Below are 24,923 nucleotides of genomic sequence, written 5' to 3' on the forward strand. Positions count from 1 at the left end.
TGTGTTCCTTAAACTTCGAGGCAAAACGAGTACTTAATTCGATAGGGTGGTGTTACACCCAAATCTGGCCTCCATCCCTATCTCGAGTGGTCTAAATTCGGGGTAGGAACGCTCCTGGTAAACCATCCCACTCCACTGCTAATACAAGCCCTTCTGTAGTCTTTTAAAGACCACTGAAGGACCTCTTAGTGATCCAAGTGGAGCATTCCTGGCAGGCAGTTTATTGGCTGGAGTTTGGGAGATGGAAGATTCTCTCAGTAAAAGGCAGTCAGTGCATGATTGAGGGACTGGACATTGTGTGGGAGATGATGTTTTAGCACTGATATTCCCCACCCTTGCAACCAACCACCCTCCTCACCCTAATAACCCTCAACCCTGAAACACATTCTCCTCTCCGCCCCTCCAAAAGTAATCACTTGCCTCATATCCTGTTCCACGCGCAGCCATGGCCTTCTCTAGATTAGCCAATAGCCCTTACAGTATGGGACTTTCACCCCTATGATCTCAATTCCAGATGAATGCCTGATTGACATTAGATTCAGCTGGCATTGTCTTAAAGAGTCCCTCACTAACAGTCATTCATATTCTAATCCTATCTTCCAGCAATTGGCCTGTAACCCTGAATTCTATGGCATTCCAAGTGTTCATCTAAATAGTTCTTAAATGTCTTGAGAGTTCCCACCTCTATCAGCCTTTTAGACAGTGAGTTCAGATACCCACAACCCTCTAGGTAAAGAAAGGTTTTCCTCAAATCATCTCTTTACTTCCTGCTCCTTGCCTTAAAATGCACTTTCTGGTTATTGATCCCTCTACTAAGGGGAAAAAGTTTCGCACTATCTCTTTATTATTGCCCCTCAGAACTTTGTTCATCTCAATCAGTTGTTTCCCCCCCACTTCGTCACCCCACCAACCTTCTTTGGTGTCAGGAAAACAACCTCAGTCTGTCTAGTCTCTCTTCATAGTGGAATTGCTCCAACCCAAGGAGTGTCCTGGTGAATCCGCTCGAGTGCAAACACATCCTTCCTATAATGTGGCAATGAGAACTGCATACAGTACATTCCAGATCTGGTTTAACTAATGTTATCAACAGGTCTATTATAACCTCCTTGCTGTTGTACTCAAGGACTTGAGTAATAAGCACAAGTATGCAATATACCTACTTAACCATCTTATCTGTCTGTCCTACTGCCTTCAAGGATCTATGAACATGCATACTATTATCCTTCTAATCCTCTGTATTTCCCAAGGTCCTACCATTCAATTTGTACTCCCTTTCCTTGTTAGTCCTTCCAAAATGCATCTCCTTTCATTGTCAGGATTAAATTCCTTTTGCCACTGTTTAGCCCATCTGACCAGTCTGTCTATATCAAACTGTATCCAAGGATTTCCTCCTCACTAATTACACCAACAATTTCCTTGGCTTCTGTGAATTTACTGATCATGCCTCTTACATTCATGTCTAGATCATTGACGTCCACTACAAACAGCAGGTGACCCAGTACCAAACTCTGTGATGCATCACTGAACACCAGGCTTCCAGTCAAAAAAACACCCTTCAACCACCATCCTCTGCTTCCTGCCGCTAAGCCAATTTTTGATCCAATTTTCCAAATTGCCCTGGATCCCATAGATTTTTAGCTTTTTGACCAGTTGGCAATACAAAACCTTATCAAAAGCCTTATGAAGTCCAAAAAGATGACATCAGCTGCACGACCCTCATCTACTCACCTAGTTACCTCCTTGAAAAATTCAATCAAATCTGTTAGACATGAGCTCATCTTACAAAACTGTACTGACTATCCTTGATCAATTCTTGCCTCTCCAAGTGGAGATTAATTCTGTCCCTAGAATTTTTTCAATAGTTTCTCTACCACTGCTATTAAAGTCACTGTCCAGTAGTTTCCTGCTTTATGTCACCTTTCTTGAATAATTATACCACATTAGCTGTTCTCCAATCCTCCAGCACCCCTCCTGTAGACAAAAAGGATTTGAAAATTAATGTCAGAGTCTCTGCAATCTCCTCCACTGCCTCTCATAGCAACCTGGGATATATCTCATCTGGGCCACAGGGTTTATCTACTTTCAACCCCATTAAACCACAAATGCCTCCTCCCTCTCAATGCTAATTTGTTCAAGTACATCACAGAGCACTGCTCTGATTTCTAAACCTACATCATCCTCCTCTATAGTGAATACAGATGTAAAAAATTCGTTTCAAACCTTAGCTACATTTTCTGGCTCCATACACATTGCTACTTTGATCTTTTATGGGCCTTACTTTTTCCGTGGTTATTCTTTCGCCCTTAATATACTTATAAAATTTCTTTGTGTTTTCCTTGATGTTACCATCGTGTCCCCTCTTCACTCAAATTTATTTTTTAAGCACTCCCTGCATTTATAGGCTCCTCTAGGGCATTTACTGTTTGAGCCCTCAGTATCTATGACAAGCTTCCTTTTCTTTCCTCATCTAATCTTGTACATTCCTTAACATCCAGGGTTCTTCTGACTTGTTGGTCCTACTCTTCACCTTTTTAAAGGAACATGTTTGTTCTGCACTCTCGCTGTTCCTCTTTTAAATGTCTTCCACTGATCAATATTACAACATCCCCCCTCCTCAACTACACCACCTACCAACCACCACACCCCTTCCAGTCTCATCTGAAGACTCTGTATCCTTTTTTACTCCTCCACTCACAAGCATACTAATGTTGCCCTGCCCATGTCTCACAACGCCCTTCCCAGCTGGAAGTCAGACCCAGGGCTCTCACTTTGTGCACCGTGCAGTGACCAGGAATCAGTTGAGAGTGGGAGTGCTAACCCGCAATAGTGAGAACGCCAGGTGTGGGCAGAATATGATTGAGAGGCAGCACACTGCTCCACACACACCACACCTCCCAGTCTTTACCACTATTCCCCTTCCCTTACCAGAACCATACCACTCCACAGCAACCAAAGATGTTAATCTCATTGTGGCTCAAATATAACCTATTGGACATGCTCAGATCTCACCTTCCCCAGAAACAGTTCAAAAATATTTCAAAAACATTAATATTTTATAGCAATCTATGGGGAGGCAATGGCTTGGTAGCATTATTGCTAGACTATTAATCCAGTCAGTTGAATTACGGATTCAGTGAAAATCTGGATTTAAGAGTCTAATGATGATAATTGTTGATTGCCAGAAAAACCTATCTGGTTCACTAATGTCCTTAAGGGAAGGAAACTGTCGTCCTTACTTGGTCTGGCCTACATTGACACCAGACCCACAACAATGTGATTGACTCTTAACTGCCCTCTGGGCATTTAGGGATGGGCACTATATATATGATAAAAATCCCTAACAGCAGTTTCTTACTAAGCAATGAATTTAAAGATTTTCTGTGTTGTCACTCTTGTCTTTTTTCAAACCTAGTGTGGGCTGGTGCCAGTAGCTGAATGATGTCCCTCTGTGACTCTCGGGTAAGTTGTTATTTCTCAGTTAATCCTTATCACCAATCAACCCAACATTTTTTTTTCTAAAATTGGATGTTCTTCCAAAGTTGCAGCTAGTAAACCGGTCCACCTATCCTGGGTTGAAGTTGAAGTTGAAGTTGAAGTGCCAGGCTCATCCTGGGCCTCAATATGAATAATACTGAAATAACTGCATAGAGGCCGGTATCCTGTCACCAAGTCATCCTTTATTTACTTGTATGTAGTACACTGGCTGCGACCAGAGTCAGTGCCAAAAGACAGGAGGATCTCTGAATCCCCTGTTTATATCTGTTTATATCTGTCAGCCAGGTCTCCCTGATTGGCCCAGGTTAACAACCCCAATCAAGGATCTCATAGTCAATGAGAACCACCTGGTTCACTACACCCTTCCCTGCTCCCCACTCCTCCCTCCACTATGTCTGGGGATGTAGACCTGGTCTTTCACTGGTAGCTTTTCCTGGGGCGTTTTCACCCCAGGTCAGGTTCCTCTGACTTGGACTCGGACACGGGCGGCATGTACCAGACCATAGCCCATCTCTTGTATCCACAGCATATCGGGAGACTTTTCTGCTCTTATTCAGTGGTAACGGTATCGAGACAGCATCCATCTGAGGTTTCCTTGATACTAGACAAAGGGGGATAACGCATGGTTTTTGACAGGCCTTCTGGCTGTTCTGAGGGGCCAGGTATGTTTTTCTCCTGCCCTCTTTGTGAGGTAACAGCTTTCGGATGATCCATATGTTTGTTCAGGACTGCCTCACCTACATGAACTTTGTATGTCATGGGACCTGACCTCACATCGACCTCGCGTTGTACCCGTGCAGGGCCATTTCTGTGGTTCCAGCACCAAACATCGTCCCCTGAAGTAAATTGTCTCTCTTGCTTGGAGAAAGCATGTGGCTGGCATTGACCTTTCCTGCTGCCGCTTCACCCTCACCAACCACCCCCCCAGGTATCAGACTATCAGGTTCAACCTGGTACAGAGTCTTCTCCCATCAGCAACTCTGCTAGAACTATTCCTGTAGTTGCGAGAGGGGTGATTCTGTAATTGAACAGAAACCAGGACAGTTTGGTGTTAAGTGAAGTTGTAGGGTATTTCTTTAAGCCTGCCTTCAATGTTTGGACTGGTCTTTCCGCCAGACCATTTGATGATGGATGATGTGGAGCTTTCCAAACATGTTGAATGCCACTTGACCTCAAGAAATACTCGAATTCCCTGCTGGTAAATGATGTCCCAATGTCTGTAACCGATACTTCACAATGCTTGCAGCTTTTCCGTCATTATCCATGAGTTTGCTGAATGAACTCTAGCACGTCTAACCACTTTTGAACAGGCATTCACAATGACAAGTAACATTGAGCACATTGAACAAGCATCGCCGACATGTAACTGAGTCCAGGGCTTACCTGCCATTCCCACGAATGGGGGGGCATGGCAGCAGCAATTCTTGTCCTTGTTGGCACTCTGGGCACTGCCCCACCAATAGCTATGTTAGCATCCAATCTTGGCCATGAGACATAACATCTTGCCAACATTTTCATTTTGGAAACCCCTGGATGACCGTGGTGGAGCTCAGCCAGTATCTGATGGCAATAAGGGGAGGCATTGCATGTCAGCGCCACCTTTTGCTTTGAATCATAGTAGACCAACGCGTTTGATGATGACAGCTGCTTTTACACATCCCTAAAGACTACTTCTTGGCTACGTGACCATTTCCAAGACTGACCCTTTTTCAACAGCAGATGTAAGGATGCCAAAATGGAGGCCAGGTTACATATGAATTTTCCACAATAATTCACCAACCCAAGACCTAAACTCTGGTACAGCTTTCAGAGCTGGGGCACCTTTGGTTGCCTTCACTTTATCTTCCAATGGATGTAAACCGGTTTTGCTGACTCTGGAGCCAAGGAGGTCACGGGGTGCCTGGAACACAGTTTTCCCTTCTAAGGCGTACGTCCGCCTGGAAGAAACATTTAAACACTATGTCCAAGTTCTCCAAATGCTCCTTATTCGTCTTACCGATTATTAACACGTCATCCAGATAAATTTCAATCTGGGGAAGCCCTTTATTTGCAACATCCACTCCTATTCCCCATAGTAATATGCCATCCTTTGTGGAAGTCTTGTCTTGCTGGGTCCAGAAATGTTTCAGACCTGTTTGTGATGGCCCTTCTGTTTCCCCCATTACCACCAGCTGTTTTAGTTTTGCCAATACACAATCTTTTTGTGTCCACAGTCGGATATTGTCAGAGGTGATTGGAAGGTTTGCCAGAAAGTTTAAAACCAGAACAAACTCTTCCAGGAGAGGCACCAGTAACTGCCAGTGGAAGGCGCCTTAAGGCATCCACATTTGCCACTTGGCCTCCTGGACAGCATTACAAGTTGTAATTGTATACACTGAGAATAAGGGTCCATCTCTGAATTCAACCTGAATCTATGGACAGCACGGCCCTATTCTCTTCAGTGGGAGGCAATTCAAGGTATCAGCATTAGGCACTTGACCTCCTGGCTGGTGTTCCAACTTATGCTTGTATGCAGTAAGAATAAGGACCCACTGCTAAATTCGACCAGAAGCCACAGGCAGCACTGCCTTGTCTTCTTTAAGTGGCTATAATAGGGGTGTTTGGTCCATTACTATGACAAATTCATGTCCATAAAGGTATTGGTGGAACTTTCTCACAAGAAAGATGACTGCCAACTTTCCTTCTCTATCCGGGCATATTTGCGTTCAGCATCAGTCAAAGTCTGGGAGGGATATGCTATTGGGCATTCCTCTCCATTCAGCCACCAATGAGCTACTTACCCTGATATCATAAGGGGAGGCATTGCATGTCAGCACCACCTTTCGCTTTGAATCATAGTAGACCGACGCGTTTGATTATGACAGCTGCTTTCACACGTCCCTAAAGGCTACTTCTTGGCTACGTGACCATTTCCAAGGCTGACCCTTTTTAACAGCAGATGTAAGGATGCCAAAATGGAGGCCAGGTTACATATGAATTTTCCATAATAATTAACCAACCCAAGACCTAAACTCTGGTACAGCTGTGAGAGCTGGGGCACCTTTGGTTGCCTTCACTTTATCTTCCAATGGATGTAACCCAGTTTTGCTGACTCTGGAGCCAAGTAGGCCATGGGGTGTCTGGAACACATTTTCCCTTCTAAGGCGAATGTCCGCCTGGAAGAAACATTTAAACACTATGTCCAAGTTCTCCAAATGCTCCTTATTCATCTTACCGATTATTAACACGTCATCCAGATAAATTTCAACCTGGGGAAGCCCTTGGAAAATGTTCTCCATCGTCCTTGGAAAAAGTCGCAGGCTGATGATGCTGTAAATGGCAGCCTTGTATATTGATACAAATCCTTACGGGTATGAATTGTGGAGTACATCTGGGACTCCCCATCTACCCACAATTGCAGGTAGGCATAGCTCATGTCCAGCTCATGAAGGGCAGCCCACCTGGCAATTTTGCATGTATCCCTCTATACGAGGGATTGGGTATTTATGCAGCTGCAAGAAACGCTTTACCATTTGCTTAAAATCCCCACAAAGGTGGACCAAGTTGTCAGACTTCACAATCGGTATGACTGGTGCTGGCCATTCTGCGGATTGCACTGGTTTGACAATTCCTTCACTTTCCAACCTCCTGATTCCATAAGGTAAATGACACTGGGCGGGACTTGCAGAATCGCGAAATTGCTTCCTGGTCAATATGTAAAGTGGCCTTGGCCCCTTTGATGGTCCTAGGCCTTCCTGAAAAACCCCTAGATATCTCATTAGGACCTCACTCAGGCAGCTATTTTCCAAACGAAAAATATTGAGCCAATCTAGGTGAATCTTTCTCAACCAATTCCACCTGAGTAGGCTTGGCCTTGATCCTCTTACTACAATCAGCGGTAACTCCACCAACTGCTTCTCATAGGAGACCAGAACTGTAGTCGTACCCTTAATCTGTAGTGGTTCCTTGGTATACATTCTCACTCTGGCTGAGGTCTTTTGCAAACTTAAGAGTAGACGTCCAGAGCAAAACTTGTTAAAGACAGTCTCTGCAATCACTGATACAGTTGCGTCAGTATCAACCTCTGTGGGAGACAGGTGACTATTTAACCAGACATTAATTTCAGTTGGTCCTGATTTGGATGTTGCTAATCAATTTAACTGTTCCACCCCACTTTCCAGGGTGTGCACTGTCTTAAATACCAGCCTAAGAGTTCTCTACATTAAGTCAGGCTTTGTAGGACTCCTTTGCTGTCTCGGGTCCATGTACCAGCAGCAGCTACATTTGCCTGCTGGCCCAGATCCTGAAGAACTTTTTAGTTATTTGACTGAGGCCTGGCTTTGTTGTGGGGTTCAGCAGTGGGCTGGCTTAGAGTCCCTCTGCTCAGGATGTGCTCTGCATAAGGCTTGGCGATTGCCTACACTCAAGTAGCATTCCCCAAGCTCAGTTAGAGAGATGATGGTGTCCATTCCCGTTGGGATGCCCTGTGGCTCCCATGCTGCATTTTCTACTGAAAAAGCTATTTGTAGTGCCTGTTTGAAGTCCAGTTGGACTTCAGCTAGTAGGTGCTTGTGCATGGTTACATCATTAATCCCACACACCAATGGTCCCTCAGCATCTCATTCAGGGCTTACCCAAAGTCACATGCCTTTACTAGTTGTCTTAACCTCTTCAAAAATCCCATTACAATTAACCTGGTTCTCAAATAGCTGAATAAAACTGATAGCGTCTCAGAGTTAGAGGAGGTTTGGAGTTGTAATATTCGTTAACCAAATCCATCAACTCTTGGGAGATTTTAGTGTCTGGTGCCTCTGGGAGAGTTAAGCCCTTAGAAACCGAAAATTCTGCAGGTCTACTCATTGTTTTTCATCTGCCCCAATGTTGTTTGCTCGGAAAAGATGTCGCATTCTTTCCACATACTGGGCCCAGTCTTCGATGGCAGGATCGAATGGGTCAAGCTTCCCAAATAGCGGCATGATGCCAGAAATGCTTACCCTAACTCAAAGATGAATGTTGCGAGTGAATGCTCCTCGGGCACATCCTGTTTTCTCCCATCGCCACTGAAATAAGGACACAGAGGTTGGTATCCTGTCACCAAGTCACCCTTTATTTACATGTGCACAGTACCCTGGTTGTAACCAGCTAGCTTTGAGTCAGTGCCTGAAGTCACAAGACATGCTGAATCTCCTGTTTATGGGTGAATTGTAACAATACAGTAAAAAAAGACCTTTTCTTAGTTTTTAATTAAATAGCATTGAGCAACATTGTCTCTTCTACTTTACTTGCATTAAGTATATGCCCCTGACAAATGTCTTTAGGAAAAATAATGCCAATACATCAAAGAACCTCAACGTATTAAATATTTCGTATTCTAGTTGTATATAGCTTTATTTATATAATTTGTCACATGACCAATAATCCATTCTAATTAGAATTAGAATAAATAAAACAAAAGAATAAATTAGAATTATATGAAGGATAAATTTATTTATGTCACCACATTAGGAGGAGAACTTTTTGCACATGTAGTATCTGCAGTTGTAATATCACTGACAATGACATCTTGGTCAGCTGGCTGCCTCCAATAAACGAACCAAAACAGTAAAAAAAAACCATTCTAACTCCTCTGGCTACTCCCTTGCATCCTCCTGCAGCTCCTGACCATTCTATCACTATTACCTCCTGCATCCCCTGTGTCCCCTTACTGCTTCTTCCACTGCTTCTCTTTGCTTACCTTCGTGCTGTCATCTCTTCCCTTCTCCCACTCCCTCCCATGGCTCTCTTCTGCTCCCTTACCAGTGGCTTGCTTCTGGATGGATGGCAGAGATTCAAGGGGAGAAATGAAGGCATTGGCAAGGGGCAGTGGGAGAAACTGTGGAAAAAGTAGGCTGATGTGAGGAGAAGCAATCCCTTGTTTTTATCTGTCAGCTAGGGCTCCCTGATTGGCCCAGATTAACAGCCCCAATCATGGATCACATAGTCAACGAGATCTATCTGTTTCCAATCACTACAAATACAAACATATGAACATACAAAGAAGGAACAAGGATCGGCCACTCGGCCTGTTAATCGTACTCTGCCATTCAATAAGATCATGACTGATCAACTCCACATTCCTGAATGTAATCAAACATTTATCTCCCACTGCTTTAAAAATATTTGAAGATTCTGCCTTTTGAGGAAAAGAATTCCAAAGACTCATAACTCTCAGAGAGAGAAAATGTTTCCTCATCTCTGTCTTAAATGAGTGCCACCTTATTTTTAAACTATGAACTCCTAGTTACGGATTCTCCTTGAAGAGAGCTCATTTTCAACATTGACCCAATCAAGTCCCCGCAGGATCTTTAATCTTCCAATTAAGTCACCTCTGACTCTTCCAAACTCCAGGGAATATATTCTTAGCTTATCTAACCTTTCTTCATAAAGCAACTTGTTCATTCCTAGTACTACACAAGTAAACATTTTCTGAACCGCTTCCAACTCACATATCCACTTGCTGCCTCCTCTTGCAAAATGCAACCCTGTCACCATGATGAATTTTCAACTTACTAATTAACTGAGGCTCCATCTGTTAGATGGTTGTAAAAGATCCCATGGCAGTATAAGAAGTGTGGAGGACATTATCACATTGCCACGCACCAAATGGCTGCCAGGTTTCCTTTATTCAGAATGACAACACTTCTTAAAAAACTTAATTGGCTGTAACGTTTGTTTGGGATGTAGTGAAGGATGCTATGTGAAAACTGATCTTTCTTCTCTCTGGACTAACCATTTAACTACCCTCCCAGGATTGAACTAACAAGAACAGAATGCCTGGCCCATGTCTCACATCAATCCATCACAGACCGACAAGTGATATTTAAATGTCATACAGCAAGCAGAGAAATCACACCAACATGGAAAATATGAACAGAAAAATGACTGGTTCTGTATTGCAGGATTGAAACTGGCAGACTCACTTGCAAGTTACAAAGCTTCTCTGACCAAATAACAATTAAGCACCCTTAACCTGAGTACATTTAATGATGATCAAACATTGTGACTTTGAAGCATTACATTTATCTTGTTCTAAACCAGCATATCATCAGAATACCCATGAGCTATGTCAAAGGTGATCCCTGAGCCACTAATCAAATGCAACCAGGCTACACTATGAATATTGTGATACTGACAATGTCTCAGAGAAATGAAGATAGACTCAAACCACGAGAAAATAACCTTGAAACGGGCATCAAGGAATATATCTTCACACCATTGTCACTTGTGGTGCTCACTGTAGAAGCATCTAAAGTCCAGAATCTTTCTTCCAGTTAACTGGTGTGCTGTGCTGTTAACTGTAGCCATTTACTGTTGCCAGTATCAGCAAATGAATGCTTCGTCAGTTCCATTTAGATTTAGATTCCTCTTTCTGTACTTTAACTCTGTTTGCTTCAGCAGATTGACATTTTTATAGAAGCAGCAGATGGAGGAATGCCAGGGCACTGAGTGGAGTTTTCAATGGGACGCCAACAATTATTTGTAGACTTCTATATCTTTCCTGTTGTCTGGCTAGCTATGACAGTTCAGATTGACCTTCATCATCTGTACTCCTTTTGTGATCATGTCATCCAACCACAGCACATGTCACACAATAATGAACTATTCTGCTAAACCTTTCCTAAGGTGAATTGAACAGGAAACTCTTGGGATACAAACAGAAAGTGCTGAAGAAACTTAGCAGGCCTGTGGCACTGCAGGTGGCAGTGGAGAGGGAAACAAAATGAGTATTTTAAGTCCAGTGTGACTCTTCGGAACTCAGACTCTTGGGCAACTGCAGCCAAAGTATTAACACAGTTGGATAATGCAATAACTACTCAGTTATTCATTAACTCTGGACTTTTAGAGAGATGAATTGTACCTGAAATTCAGATGGTTGTGTCGGACCTCCATGCTTTATCTAGAGTATTGTAATATTGAACGTGATTAATGAAATGAAGAAATACAGGCCATGTGGATTTCCTTTGTTACTAATTATTAGTGACTTTAAAAAATTCCTAAATTCTTGACATGTTTATACATTCCTGGAAGTAGTAATCCGAGAGCATCAACCCATTGGCCCAGATTTTATGAAGGAAGTAATGGTGAAGCTAACAGGACTGAAGTTCACACATGAGCAGTTAAATACAGAAGAATATTACTCTCCAACTGGCCATGCCACAGGAATATATCACTGATAGATTTATTATTAAATCATTTTAAATCACTTAAATCATAAGTCAAAGGTGTGAAGTTGCCCATTAAACATGCCAGAACACATTTTACATTGAGCATTCAAGTGTAAGTGTGTTCTAATAGTACGTTAAGTCTTAATTACTACAGGAGGCGATGGCCTTATGGTATTATCGCTATACCACTAATCCAGAGACCCTGGTAATGATCTGGGAGAGCTGGGTTTAAAACCTACTATGTTGGAATTTGGATTCAATTAAAATTCTGGAATTAAGAGTCTAATACTGACCATGAAACCAATAGCAATTGTCAGGAAAAACCCATCTGTTTCACTAATGTCCTTCAGGGAAGGAAATCTGCCATCTTTACATGACCTGGCTTACATGTGATTCCAGATCCATAGCAATGTGGTTGACTCTTAACTGTTTTCTGAGCAATTATGGATGACAATAAATGCTGGCCTGACCAGCGATGCCCACATCTTGTGAATGAATTATAAAAAAAAACCCTATGGCCCTGAAAATTTAATTTTCTAAATGTGGATGTTCATTCTTTGAGACTGTAGTGTAGTTGGAAATTTTATTTTATAGTTAATTAAGTAGTTATTTTTAAGGGCCTTTGTTTGATTTTTTTTTAAATTATCTCTGGTCCTCCTATTTTTCTCTCGCTCACTTTCATTTTCTAGGCATGATTTTCCATGGAATTTTATGTTTTAATTCATATTTCCTGATCCAGATTCTTTTAGTTTCTGTGAGCATCCTTAAATCTGATTGAAGAGACATGTTGCTTGCCCTGCTCTCCCATGTCATTACCTCTAGGTGTCTCTAAATAACAAATGTTGCAACTCAAAAGCCACCTTTTGGGATCAAGCCACCTTGCTGGATAATGCTGGGATGTAATTCCTTGAAACAATTATAGCGTGTGAACAAAGCACACACTTGGAGCAGTAATTGTGAATTGTTGGAGAAACACAACAGTTCTGGCAGCAGCTTGGAGAAGAAAACAGCAGTAACGTTTCAATTCCAGTGACCCTTCCTCAGTTTTATTCTCTGTTAGAGCATTAATGATGAACTTCATGACAATATTGATGTGGAATTAGGTTAGAAACTTAAGAGATACTGCATGAATTATGAGCCAGCCCAAATTGCTGGTTGAATTGTCTCACTAGCTTTGCAAAATCCACACTTCATGTTTCACATCACAGTTACATGCATCTAATTGCTAAGTTAGTCTGTTGGCATAGTGACATGTATGAGCGACTCCTTCACACCTGCCTGCAAATATTGAGCAATTATGTTCATGTTTTGAATAATACGTATGCTTTTGCTCACAACAATAGTGGGTGGGATAGTTTATTAGAATAACCAAATGGTCAATTAATCATGGCACTGGAATAAATGTTTAATCCAATAAAATAACTATAGGTTTACTGGAGCAGCCCATTTTACAGGAAGATTTTCACTACTCAGACTTCTTTATACTATGTAAAGTTTGAAATGTTTTGCCTGGAACATTGCTGGAATTGTGAGCAATCGCACAACCTACGCAATGGGACATCTGGCAGCTGGATGAATAATGGGATGAGCTCTCTACTTTGCTAAGCATATAGGTTTAAGGATTGAGCTCTAAACAGAGGGAGAACCAAGATGGAGCGTAAATTTGAGTAGGTGAACTCAATGTTGAATCAAGTACAGAAACAAAGATTGGATTGAGAGACAGACAGACAAAAAGAAAAAGAAGCACAAAGGCAAATCAAGAAAAATGTAAAAATTTAAACTTAGTACGTTTTAATGTTTCCTTAAGTAGTTCAGAACCCAGTGGCATGAAAACTGCATAGTTAGAATTATTTAAATTTTGGAAGGGAGGTTAATTGGCAATTATTAACAATTGGCAAAGGATTAATGGGTTATGGGGAGGAGGCAGGAAAGTGGAGTTGAGGCCGAGATGAGATTAGCTGTGATTGTATTAAATGACAGAGCAGGCTCGAGGGGCTGAATTTGTCCATTCCAGCCGTTAGTTCTTATGTTCTTATTGTAAAAGCTGACTTCTCCTATTAATTGCAAGATGACTTTCTGTGTGAGTTTAATGGACAATTAATTTGCTAACTTAGCAATTGGATGCAAGGAGCTGTGATGTGAAACCTGAAGTGTGGATTTTGCAAAGCTAGTGAGACAATTCAACCAGCAATTTGGGCTGGCTCATAATTAATCCAGTATCTCTTAGGTTTCTAACCTAATTCCCCATCAATACTGTCATGAAGTGCATCATTAATGCTTTAACATAGAATAAAACTGAAGAAGGGTCACTGGAATTGAAACATTATTGCTGTTTTCTCTCCAAGAATTGGTCCAGGAATTGAAACGTTATTGCTGTTTTTTTCTCCAAGCTGCTGTCTGACCTGTTGTGTTTCTCCAACAATTCATAATTACTGCTCGAAGTATGTGCTTTGTTCACACGCTGGTATTATTTCAAGGACTAAATCCCAGCATTTCCAGCAAGGTGGCTTGATCCCAATAGACCATGGGTTGGAAATAGATCTATAATATTGCTGCTAGGATCCACAGTCCATAATTCATCTTTAACTTTTGCATGAAGTGCATAGGATATGAGCATCGCTGGCTGAGTCAGCATTTATTGTCCATTCCTACTTGCCGTGGAAGAGGTGGTGATGAGCTGCCTTCCTTAACCATCGCAGTTCATTGTGGTCAATGTGTTTTGGGAGGGAGTTCAGATTTTGACCCAGCAACGCTGAAGCAAAACTAATATATTTCCAAGTCAGGATAGGGAGTGGCTTAGAAGAGAACCTGCAGTTGGTGGTATTCCCATGTATCTGCTGCCCTTGTCCTTTTGGTTGATAGTGGTCATGGGTTTGGAGTGTGATGTCTAAGGAGCATTGGTGAATTTTTGTAATGCACCTATGGATGGTATGCTGTGCTGATGCTGTGTGCCAGTGGTGGAGGAAGTGTATGTTTGTCGATCTGATGCCAATCAAATGGGCTGCTTTGTCCTAAATGGCAACAAAGGTTCTTGAGTGTTGTTGGAGGGGTGATAATATTCCCTGTATATTTCAATCATACAAGTATCTTTCCGTTACCTTCCTTTGCTGAAAGTGATGGTTTTCTAGTGCTTTCTAGTGCTGCATTCAACAAACAGCATATCACAGTCAATAGTAATTCTGCTGCCCGACTTTGAAGTGCAGTCGTGGTATAGTGGTAATGTCACTGAACTGTAATCCAGAGCTCTGGGTTAAAGTGCTGGAGGCTTGGTTTCAAGGTCCACTCAAATAATTCCACAGGGGCTGGTCTCCCATCATCAACTCACCCTTTATTTACACATGAATAATCCTTGACTTCAGTACTGCCTCATTCAGAGTCAGGTACCAAAGTCAAGGATGTTCATGTGTAAATAAACAGTGAGTTGGTGATGGGAGACTAGCCTCTGTGGATTTATTTCAGTGCTGATGAGAGTTAGATCATAGTGTGCCAACAAGTTAGAGGATGATAGCTGTTTCTTTACTTCATTGAAAGCTAAGGCTTGTCTATGTACCATTTCCAAGGTTGACCCTTTCTTAAGGGTTGATGCAAAGGTGTCAGGATGGATGCCAGGTTATATATGAACTTTCCATAATAATAATGACCTAAGCTCCTGGACAGACATGGGAACCAGGGCACCTTTGATCGTCCTCACTTTACCTTCCAATGGGTGTAACCTGGTCATGTTGACTCAGTAGCCCAAATAGGTCACTTGCAGGGCTTGGGATGCATGTTTTTCCCTTCTTAAGAATTCACTGGCTTTAGAAAAATGTCCTGGGATTATTTCCTTATTGTTTCTTGTTAGTTTTCCCTATTGTTATTAGGACATCATCTAGGTAAATGGCAACCTGATGTAAACCTTGCAAAATGTGCTTCATCATCCGCTAAAAAATTGAGCAGGTTGACGATGCCCCACATGATAGTCTCACATGTTGGTGTACCCACATGGTAGATGGTGAAATTTAGGTTCAATTAAAAAAAAAACGGATTAATGGCTAGCCTAGTGATGTCCACTTAACTACTGCTGATGGTTAGGGAAAACAGGTCTGGTTCACATCCTTCAGAAATGTTTATCCGCAACCCTTATGTGGTCTGGCCTACATGGGACTCCAGACCAACAGCAATGCAGTTGATTTCTGAAATGACCTAGTTAAGCAATTCAGTTCCAGGGCAAAAGAGGATGGGCAATAAAGGCTGGTCTCGCCAGTGATGGCCATGTCTTATGAATACATTTTAAAAACCGTCCATGTACTTTTACTTTCCATCATATTGCCATTGGATAGTAATCAAGTATGGGACTAAACTGAAATTTCAATAAAATATTGTGCATGGGACACAGATTAATTTTAACCCACCCAGATAAGATCACCAGCAACATCCTCACTGGTCTAAGTACCAAAATATATTAAAACATAGAACAGTACAGCACAGTGCAGGCCCTTTGGCCCATGATGTTGTACCGACTTATTATCCTACTCTAAGATCAAAAACTTATCCTGCATACCCTTTATTTAAAATCATCCATGTGCCTATCCAAGAGTCACTTAAATGTCCCTAATGTATCTGATTCTACTAACACTGCTGGCAGTGCATTCCATACACCTACCACTCTCTGTGTAAAGAACCTACCTCTGACATCTCCCCTATACCTTCCTCCAATTACCTTAAAATTATGCCCCCTCATGATAGTCATTTCTGCCCTGGGAAAAAGTCTCTGGCTATCCACTCTATCTATGCCTCTCATCATCTTGTGCACCTCTATCAAGTTACATCTCATCCTTCTTCGCTGTAATGAAAAAAGCCCTAGCTCCCTCAGCCTTTCCTCAAAAGACCTGCCCTTCATTCCAGTCAGCACCCTGGTAAATCTCCTCTGCATCCTCTCTAAAGCTTCCACGTCCTTCCTATAATGAGGTGACCAGAACTGAACATAATATTCCAAGTGTGGTCTAACCAGGATTTATAGACCTGCAGCATAACCTTGCGGCTCTTAAACTCAATCCCCCTGCCAATGAAAGCCAACACACCATATGCCTTTTTAACAACCCTATCAACTTGGGTGGCAACTTTGAGGGATCTATGAATGTGGACCCCAAGATCCCTCTGTTCCTCCACACTGCCAAGAATCCTGCCATTAACCCTGTAATCTGTATTCAAATTTGACCTTCCAAAATGAATCACTTCACACTTTTCCGGGTTGAATTCTATCTGCCACTTCTTTGCCCAGCTCTGCATCCTGTCAATGTCCCATTGCAATCTACAACAGCCCTCCACACTGTCCACAACTCCACCAACCTTCGTGTCATCGGCAAACTTACTAACCCACCCTTCCACTTCCTCATCCAAGTCATTTATAAAGATATTTTGTTACAAAATGTTGTAGGTGCTAATCAATACATTTTAAAGTATTTTTCTCACTGAATTCTTGTACATCCTTCCTGCCTTCATGAATTTATTGAATGAGTACCAGTGCCTAAAAGTCAAGAATACCCCAACATCCATCACTATTCTGATTTTAACCAGGTCTGAGCTAGAAGAAGCCCAGATTGATTCTATCGCTATTAGATTATAGAGGAGCGAATCTACCCTGCTGACCATTATGCAGCAGCTCATGTTGTAGCTGCATGCAAGTAAGCATTGGGTAATATAAAATCAAAATTACTGTGGTTGCTGGCTGATACCTACGTGAGGATGGTGAATACTTGAAAGGAGCTGCAAACGTATGATAAGTCAATGCATGCTCTTGGGAATCAGATAATTTATAAAGAATAATGGCAGGTATATGTAGGCTCCGAATTCTGCACCTGTATTCCTGCCCTGTGCTATAAAGCTAGGACCTACCCTTGCAATAGCATGGCAAAAAATGCCTCGAATTACAAGAATGATCTATCACTATTTAATAAATTGTGTTGGAGGATTGGCATATTTTACTTTTGTATTCAAAGCCTTAAGATAAATTTATAAGACCATTGCTTTTTAGGATCATTGAAAAGAGTCAGAAAAACATCGTAAACAAGTAACTGTAAATGCTTTTTCTCTTATGCATTTTTGACATGCTTCTCACTTAACGAAAATGTTTATTTAGGATTCTCCAATGACCAAAATGAGTCCCTGGAGGATTAGTCTTCTGGTCCTTGCATTAGTTGTCTACATCATTACTCTGGTTTTGAATGCTCTTGCAGGACGAGGATCACAATCAGGTAAGGCTTACCAAAATCTGATATGGTTCGACCTTACAAAGCTTGAGAACACCTGAGCACATCATCCTGGTCCATCTGAGGTCACTTAAACCCCACATTGATGAATAGAACTTTTAAAAATTGTTCTGGATCAATCTTCTGCTTGATTGCATTCGTTTCTACTTGCAAAAACTTAAGGTTCAAATTGCATTCAGCACCACTTAAGTTAATTAATTCTAAAATATTCATTTTTGTGGTAAACCCAACATTGCCTGAGTTAATTAAGCTTCCTCAGCTCCGTGATGAAGTATCTGGACAAGTTGGACCTAGGACACTACCCTGAGGAAGGCCTACTGCTCTGTTTTGTGATGTGATGGTTGGCCTTCAGCAACCCTTACTGCCTTTGTTTATGCTGGATATGACTCCAACCAATAGAGAGTTCCCACCCCATTCATGTAGATTCCAAATTCATTAGAGCTTCTTGATGCCATACTCTGCAAATGTGGCCTTGAAGTCAAGGGCAATCACTCTCACCTCATCTTTCGAACCCATCCGCTTTGTCTTTGTTTGGATCGAGGCTATATTGAAGTCAGGAGCTGTATAGCCCTGGTGAAACTGAGAGCTAGCAAGCAAGATATTCCTTTGCAAATATCACTTGAGAGCACTGTCAATGACCCCTTATGTTATTTGATTAGATAATTGGATTTCCTCCATTTTGAAGACAGGACATATCAGGCAATTTTCCATGTTGTGAGGTAGAAGCCAGTGTTATAGCTGTTCTGGAACAGTCAGACTACTTGAGACTAGTTATGTCCACATTCTTCCTCAACTGAGGATTCCCCAGCTCCGTTGTCGATAGGGCCCTCAGTCGGGTCCGACCCATCTCCTGCACTTCTGTCTTCACCCCTTCTCTTCCCTCCCGCAACAGCGATAGGGTTTCCCTTATCCTCACCTACCATTCCACCAGCATCCACATCCAGAAGATCATCAGACACCATTTCTACCACCTCCAGCAAGATGCCACCACCAGACACATATTCCCCTCCGCTCCCTTGTCCGCCTTCCGCAGGGACCGTTCCCTCCGGGACACCCTGGTCCACACTTCCTTCACCCCCAACACCTCCCCACAGCCCTACGGCACCTTCCCCTGTAACCGGCGAAGGTGCAACACCTGCGCATTTACCTCCTCCCTCCCCAGAATCCAAGGGCCCAGACATACCTTCCAGGTGAAGCAACACTTCCAAGAATCTAGTCCACTGCATTCGCTGCTCACAATGTGGTCTCCTCTACATTGGGGAAACAAAGCGTAGACTTGGTGACCGCTTCGCAGAACATCTACGTTCTGCTTGCAAAAAAGACCCTGAACTACCTGTTGCCTGCCACTTCAATGCACCACCCTGCTCCCTTGCCAACATCTCTGTCTCCGGCTTGCTACAGTGTTCCAGTGAAGCCTAATGCAAGCTGGAGGAACAACACCTCATTTTCCGCTTGGGGACCCTACAGCCCTCTGGACTCAATATTGAGTTCAATAATTTTAGGGCCTAAACTCTCCCATGTCCCAGCCCCCCACCCCACACACCAGGCCTTGTTACCACATAGCCTGCCACTACACACCCCCTGTTGTTAGTCACTAACAGTCCCCATTAACAACTATTCACCCTCCCAGCCTGATTGTTAGCAACTCATTTGTCTGTCCAACTGTCTTTCTCTCTCTTTGGGCTCTATCCTATCGTTTACTCCCTACCCCACCCACCTCCCTATTTTCTGCATATAAACTGACGTTTTCCCAGCCACCATCAATTCTGAGGAAGGGTCACCGAACCCGAAACATTAACTCTGTTTTCTTCTCCACAGATGCTGCCAGACCTGCTGAGCTTTTCCAGCAACTTTGTTTTTGTTGTTGTGTATGGACTACTAGACTTCAGTATGAAAGCTGGGATGATAACTTTTGCAGTATCCAGTTATTTCATCAGTTCTTGGATATCATGTGGAGTGAACTGAATTGGCTGAAGATTGGCATCTATCTGGTGACATCAGGAGGAGGCCAAGATGGACCATCCACTTAGTACTTCAGGCTAAAGAATTGCAAATGGTTCGGCCTTCTCTTTCTAACTGATGTCCTGAGCTCCCTCATCATTGAGGATGAATCTATTTGTGGAGACTTCGCCTCCAGCAAGTTTTATAATCGTCCACCACCATTCATGACTGGATGTGACAGGACTGCAGAGTTGAGAATTGATCTGTTGATTTGCAAGATTGTTTAGCTTAGCTCTGCATATCGCACACTGTCTCTGCCATTTGGAATATATGTTGACCTGTATTGTAGCTTCAGGTTGACACCTTAGTTCTCAGTGTGTTTGAGTGTGCTTCTGATGTGTCCTCCTACCCTCTTTGTTGAACCAAAGTTGGTCCCTATCCTGTTGGTATCAATAGAGTGGGGGATAGATGGATGATAAGGTTACAGATTGTGGTGGAATGCAATTCTGTTACTTCTGATGGCTTTCAGTGTTCAAGGATATGGTCTTTAGTTGCCCGAACTGACCTGAATTTTATTTAATATGTTGGTGGCTGCAACATGACTGCAGAAATTCTCAGTGTAAGGAGTTTCCAATGTACAGTGGTGATTCCTGTCTATACTCTCTTGGTGAGCTCTAGCTGCCCCACACAGATTGGTGAGGATAAGGTCAAGTGAGTTTTACTCCATGTTTTACTTCTTTCACTACGTGTTGTGGGCTTTGTTTGATTTGATACTGTGAAATATTTTGTAGTCTTGAGTCAATGCTGAGGATTCTTGAGGCTACTCCCTTCTGTTTGTTTTACACTGTGCCACCATTTCCGGTGGATGTGCCATGCCAGTGAGAAAGGGCAGACCCAGGAATAGTGATGCAGGACTCTGGGATATTTGCTGAAAGGTGAAATTCAGTGAGTTAAGACTATGCCAAATAGTGTTGCTTGACTAATCTGTGGGACAGTTCTCCCAATTTTGGCACAGATCCCTGAGTATTCTTAAGGGGAACTCTGCAAGCTGGAGTGGGTTGGCTGTAGAGTCATAGAGTCATACAGTGCAGAAACAGACCCTTTGGTCCAACTAGTCCATGCCAAACATAATTCCAAATTAAACTAGTCCCACCTGCCTGTGCCTGACCCATATCCCTCCAAAACTTTCCTGTTCATGTTCTTATCCAAATGTCTTTTAAATGTTATAATTGTACTCACATTCACCAATTCCTCAGGAAGTTCGTTCTATACACAAACTACTCTCTATGTAAAAACTTTGCCTCTCTTTCTTTTCTAAATCTCTGTCCCCTCACCTTAAAAATGTGCCCCCTAGTCCTGGTCATTAAGTTATTTAGTTTTTTCCTCATACTTTAAATGTTCATGTTTTTGGCTGGCCAACATTTATTGACAATCCCTCTTTCCCCTTGAGAAGGTGGTGATGAGCTGCTTTCTTGAATTGCTGTAGTGCTTGAGGTGTAGGTATGTCCATAGTGCTGTTAAAGAGGGAGTTCCGGCATTTTGACCCAGCTAGACTGAAGGAATAGTGATATATTTCCAAGTTAGGATGGTGAGTGGCTTGGAGGGGAACATGTATTTAGCTGTTTTCCTATGGATCTGCTATTCTTTTCCTTCTGGATGGTAGAGGTCACGGGTCGAGAAGGTGCTATTGAAGGAGCTTTGGTAAGTAGCTGCAGTGCATCTTGCACATGGTGCACACTGTTGCCATTGTGCATCAGTCATGGAGGGAGTGAATGTTAAAGGTAGTGGACAGGGTATCAAGAGAGCAGGTTGCTTTTTCCTGGATGTTATTGAGTTTGTTGAATGTTGTTGGACTTGCATTTATACAGGAAATATGTAGGGGGTCCTTAGATGCCCCAGGATGTGCATAAGAGAGTTACCATCTTCCTGCCATAGTGTTACAGGCTGTGAGACTGCCAACACTTCCCTGGCATGCATAAAACTGCAGTGGGATCAGTGACAGATCAGGAAGTGCCTGGAAAGACATCCATGGTAGCCTCACATCCAGTGATACACCCAGTCCAGTCCTATGTCACCCCGTCCCCAAAAACATCTAACCATATTCCAGCCTATCCAAGGTGAGGCACAGTGTTCTGCACCATTCAGTTTGTTGTTTTATTTTGCTTTGCAGTCAGCTCTCTGTTTCAGGTATTCCACATCTATGAGAAGCCAACTAGAACCAGAAATAGCATTCTGACTCTGAAAAGACCCAAGTTGGAAAGAACATTCTGAATTTCATTCTTAAAATTAGTTTCCGAATGATGATTTATTGTCAGTTGTATCCTATAATGAACAACATGGTAAAATACAGTGAAAAGCTTCAACTGTTGCCACAATCCAGTACCATTCAAATACTTCAAGAACAAAAAGAATAAAAATACAAAGCTGAAAGAAAGCCCAGCTTTGCTCCACCACGAGTCTCGAAACCCTGAGCCAGCAAACCAACGATAGCCCTGCGGCCACCTGCACTGGACCCACCAACATCAGAGTTGCCAATCTTCAGGTGCTATTTCTTCATTGTTAGGCCCACCCTAATGCTGGTCCCATGCTGGACCCATACTTGCCCTGCAACCAGGAGACCCTGACTCTAAGCCAACCACAACCAGGAGCTACAACCACTGCCATGCCAATAACCAGGAATTCCCATCCCAGGCCTAAACAACCAGGGGTCCTTGGCTGCTGCTTCAGCCACTACCTTGCCAATGCCTGGAGTCTCTGCTCCAGGACCACCACAACCAGGAGTTCCTGGCTCCACCACCAGTCCAGGCCCCTACCTCGCCAAGAGTCCTGCTCTGGCGTCTCCCCTCAATGATGTCACCTCCTCCACCACTGCCAACAGGAAGAAGATGAGGAGAATGGAAAAGAAAGAAGACAAAAAGGGTAGTAAAGAAGGGAGGAAGTGGCAGCGTGGAGCTGACAGACCCAGGAACTCAACGTTGCCTACCTTGCCAGCCCCACCTTCTTGAAGTTTCTAAAATGAGCTTGACCTAATTCCACTAATTGGTTAAAAAAACCTTTAGCATGATTCTGCAGCAGACAGTTCAAGTACTTGTTACCAACTGTATTTGATTTCTGTCTAGATTTACAGTAGATTATTTTGTTTCATATTATGCGACTTAACAGATTTTCAGTTGTCCAATAGTAACATTTGTCAATTTACTAGGTCCTTTTTATCAGTCTGTTGGAAACGTATCAAAGAAATACAATACTGAGTTGACCCCTGCAGGATGGACCTTCTCTATTTGGGGAGTCATTTATACCTGGCAAGCTGTATGGCTTCTCTATGCATGCATTGGATTATGCAGAAGGTAATGTGGTGCTCCAAATAATGTACATACATTCATTCCTGTAATCTGCATGAGTTCTGTTCCTGAGAACCCATGCAAATGATGAAATTCATAAGTGCGGAGCTTGTTAAAAAATATGTTAAAAATGGTTAAAATGGTTTAAAATGTCTTGGATTAGCAATTTTTGCCTGTGGATGTTGATTTCTGTTGTTACTTTTTGGCGTAGATAGGTGAATTCGCGGTTCATTATTTTGCGGATGGAAGGGATTTCCTATATTGTCTCTATTCTGTGTATTAAGATCACTCATTGAATATCATTGAATAATGTTCAGTCTCCACCCAAAAGGGCGCTGCGAAAATAGGTAGATTTGGAACATATGGAACTGTGAAGTCAGGTTAATTAAATCATAATTGTTATTTTATTTCAGCATAAACATATCAACTTTAGTCACCACCTCATGACCTGTGACCTCTACTTTTAGATGAAATGAAAAGAAATAGGAAAGAGGAGGGATACATGACTGAAATTGAACAAAATATTCAACTGAGATTGGAGCTTTCACTTTGCTATCCTGGTCCCACTCCTTCTCTGGTCAGAGTAAATTTAAATGTAACCAGTTACAACTGGTTTATCACTGAAAAAATATTACTCAAAAGCAGATGCAAAGATTATTGACAAACAATTTGGATTATGCAAATATATAAATCTGTCCTTTCTTAAAAAATACTCGTACTCCACTCTGAGGAGAAATAAATAAATGGAAATTCTAGAGTGTTAAGTTTAAAGTACTTTGCAAGAAATTGTTAAATTTATTGTCCTAGATGATGTTCTGATTCTGAAGCTACTCTGTACATACAAACCGCTGGCCCTGGGAGTCTTCCTGGAAGAATTGTAATTGGTTGACAGCAGGATTCCGAGCCTGTGTTACAACAGGATCATCTTGTTTGAGAGTAGATTGAGCTTTCATTGCAACAAGATCTCCGTGTATGATTTAAATCTGAGCTTCCTTAATGCGTTAATGGAAGCTGAAACATCAACCATCTTGCTGTGCATTGTAGTAGATCTGTGATGGTGCTAATAAGATTAGCCAACACTTCCACCGGAAAGGATGGCTGCAAGCTCAGTACAGACAACTCTGCCAAGTTAGTGTCTGATAATGCATCATCACCATGCACAGTTTCTTCTGTGTGCCACTCTATGAAAGTCTTTTGCAGCTGAATCCATATATGACGTCAGCCTCCAGAAAACTGGCACCTACACCACACCACGCTGTGGTGACCATCCTCACCACATAGCGATCCCACCTCTAAGCTCTCCTTTAAGTTACATCCAGTTTAAGGTATTTGAGCTGGTGTGAGAGTGATGCCATTCGTTCGTTTTGCTGCTATTCCACCACTGCCTGGTCAGGTGGCAGTTCTTGGGGTATCTGAAAGAGAAGGGTACAAGAATATGGTTGTGGGAGAGGAGGTAAACCCAGAGGAACCCATTTACAGCCTTCAGATTCTGGTGGAAGTAGTGACTAACGCTATTAGCACCATGACAAATCTAACTATGATGCACAGCAAGATGGTTGATGTTTCTGCTTCCGTTATGGCATTAACAGAAGCCTCACAAACTCCAGGTGATGCTGGGAAGCTCAGATTTAAATGAAAATCTTGGAATCATGGAAATCATGGAAATTTTGTTGCAATGAAAACGTATCTGGAGATTGTAAATTGGAAGTAATTAT

General features: G+C 42.4%; 2 protein-coding genes across 4 annotated transcripts in view; one reads left to right on the plus strand and one right to left on the minus strand.

Annotated features, from left to right (window-relative positions):
- Window positions 1-24,923, minus strand: part of LOC109923198 (F-box only protein 15) — a 269,320-nt gene that overhangs the window by 175,199 nt on the left and 69,198 nt on the right. The gene's annotated exons all lie outside the window — the stretch shown is intronic.
- si:ch211-161h7.5 overlaps window positions 3,413-24,923 on the plus strand; it is a 46,524-nt gene continuing 25,013 nt past the window's right edge. Inside the window, exons 1-3 of the mRNA XM_020514720.2 lie at window positions 3,413-3,459; window positions 17,797-17,911; window positions 23,070-23,214. Coding sequence (XP_020370309.1) covers window positions 3,436-3,459; window positions 17,797-17,911; window positions 23,070-23,214 — 284 coding nt within the window. The 5' untranslated portion in view covers window positions 3,413-3,435. The remainder of the gene's footprint in view (window positions 3,460-17,796; window positions 17,912-23,069; window positions 23,215-24,923) is intronic.

Source organism: Rhincodon typus, chromosome 4 (assembly GCF_021869965.1).
Source record: "Rhincodon typus isolate 14 chromosome 4, sRhiTyp1.1, whole genome shotgun sequence".
Lineage (NCBI taxonomy): Eukaryota > Metazoa > Chordata > Chondrichthyes > Orectolobiformes > Rhincodontidae > Rhincodon > Rhincodon typus.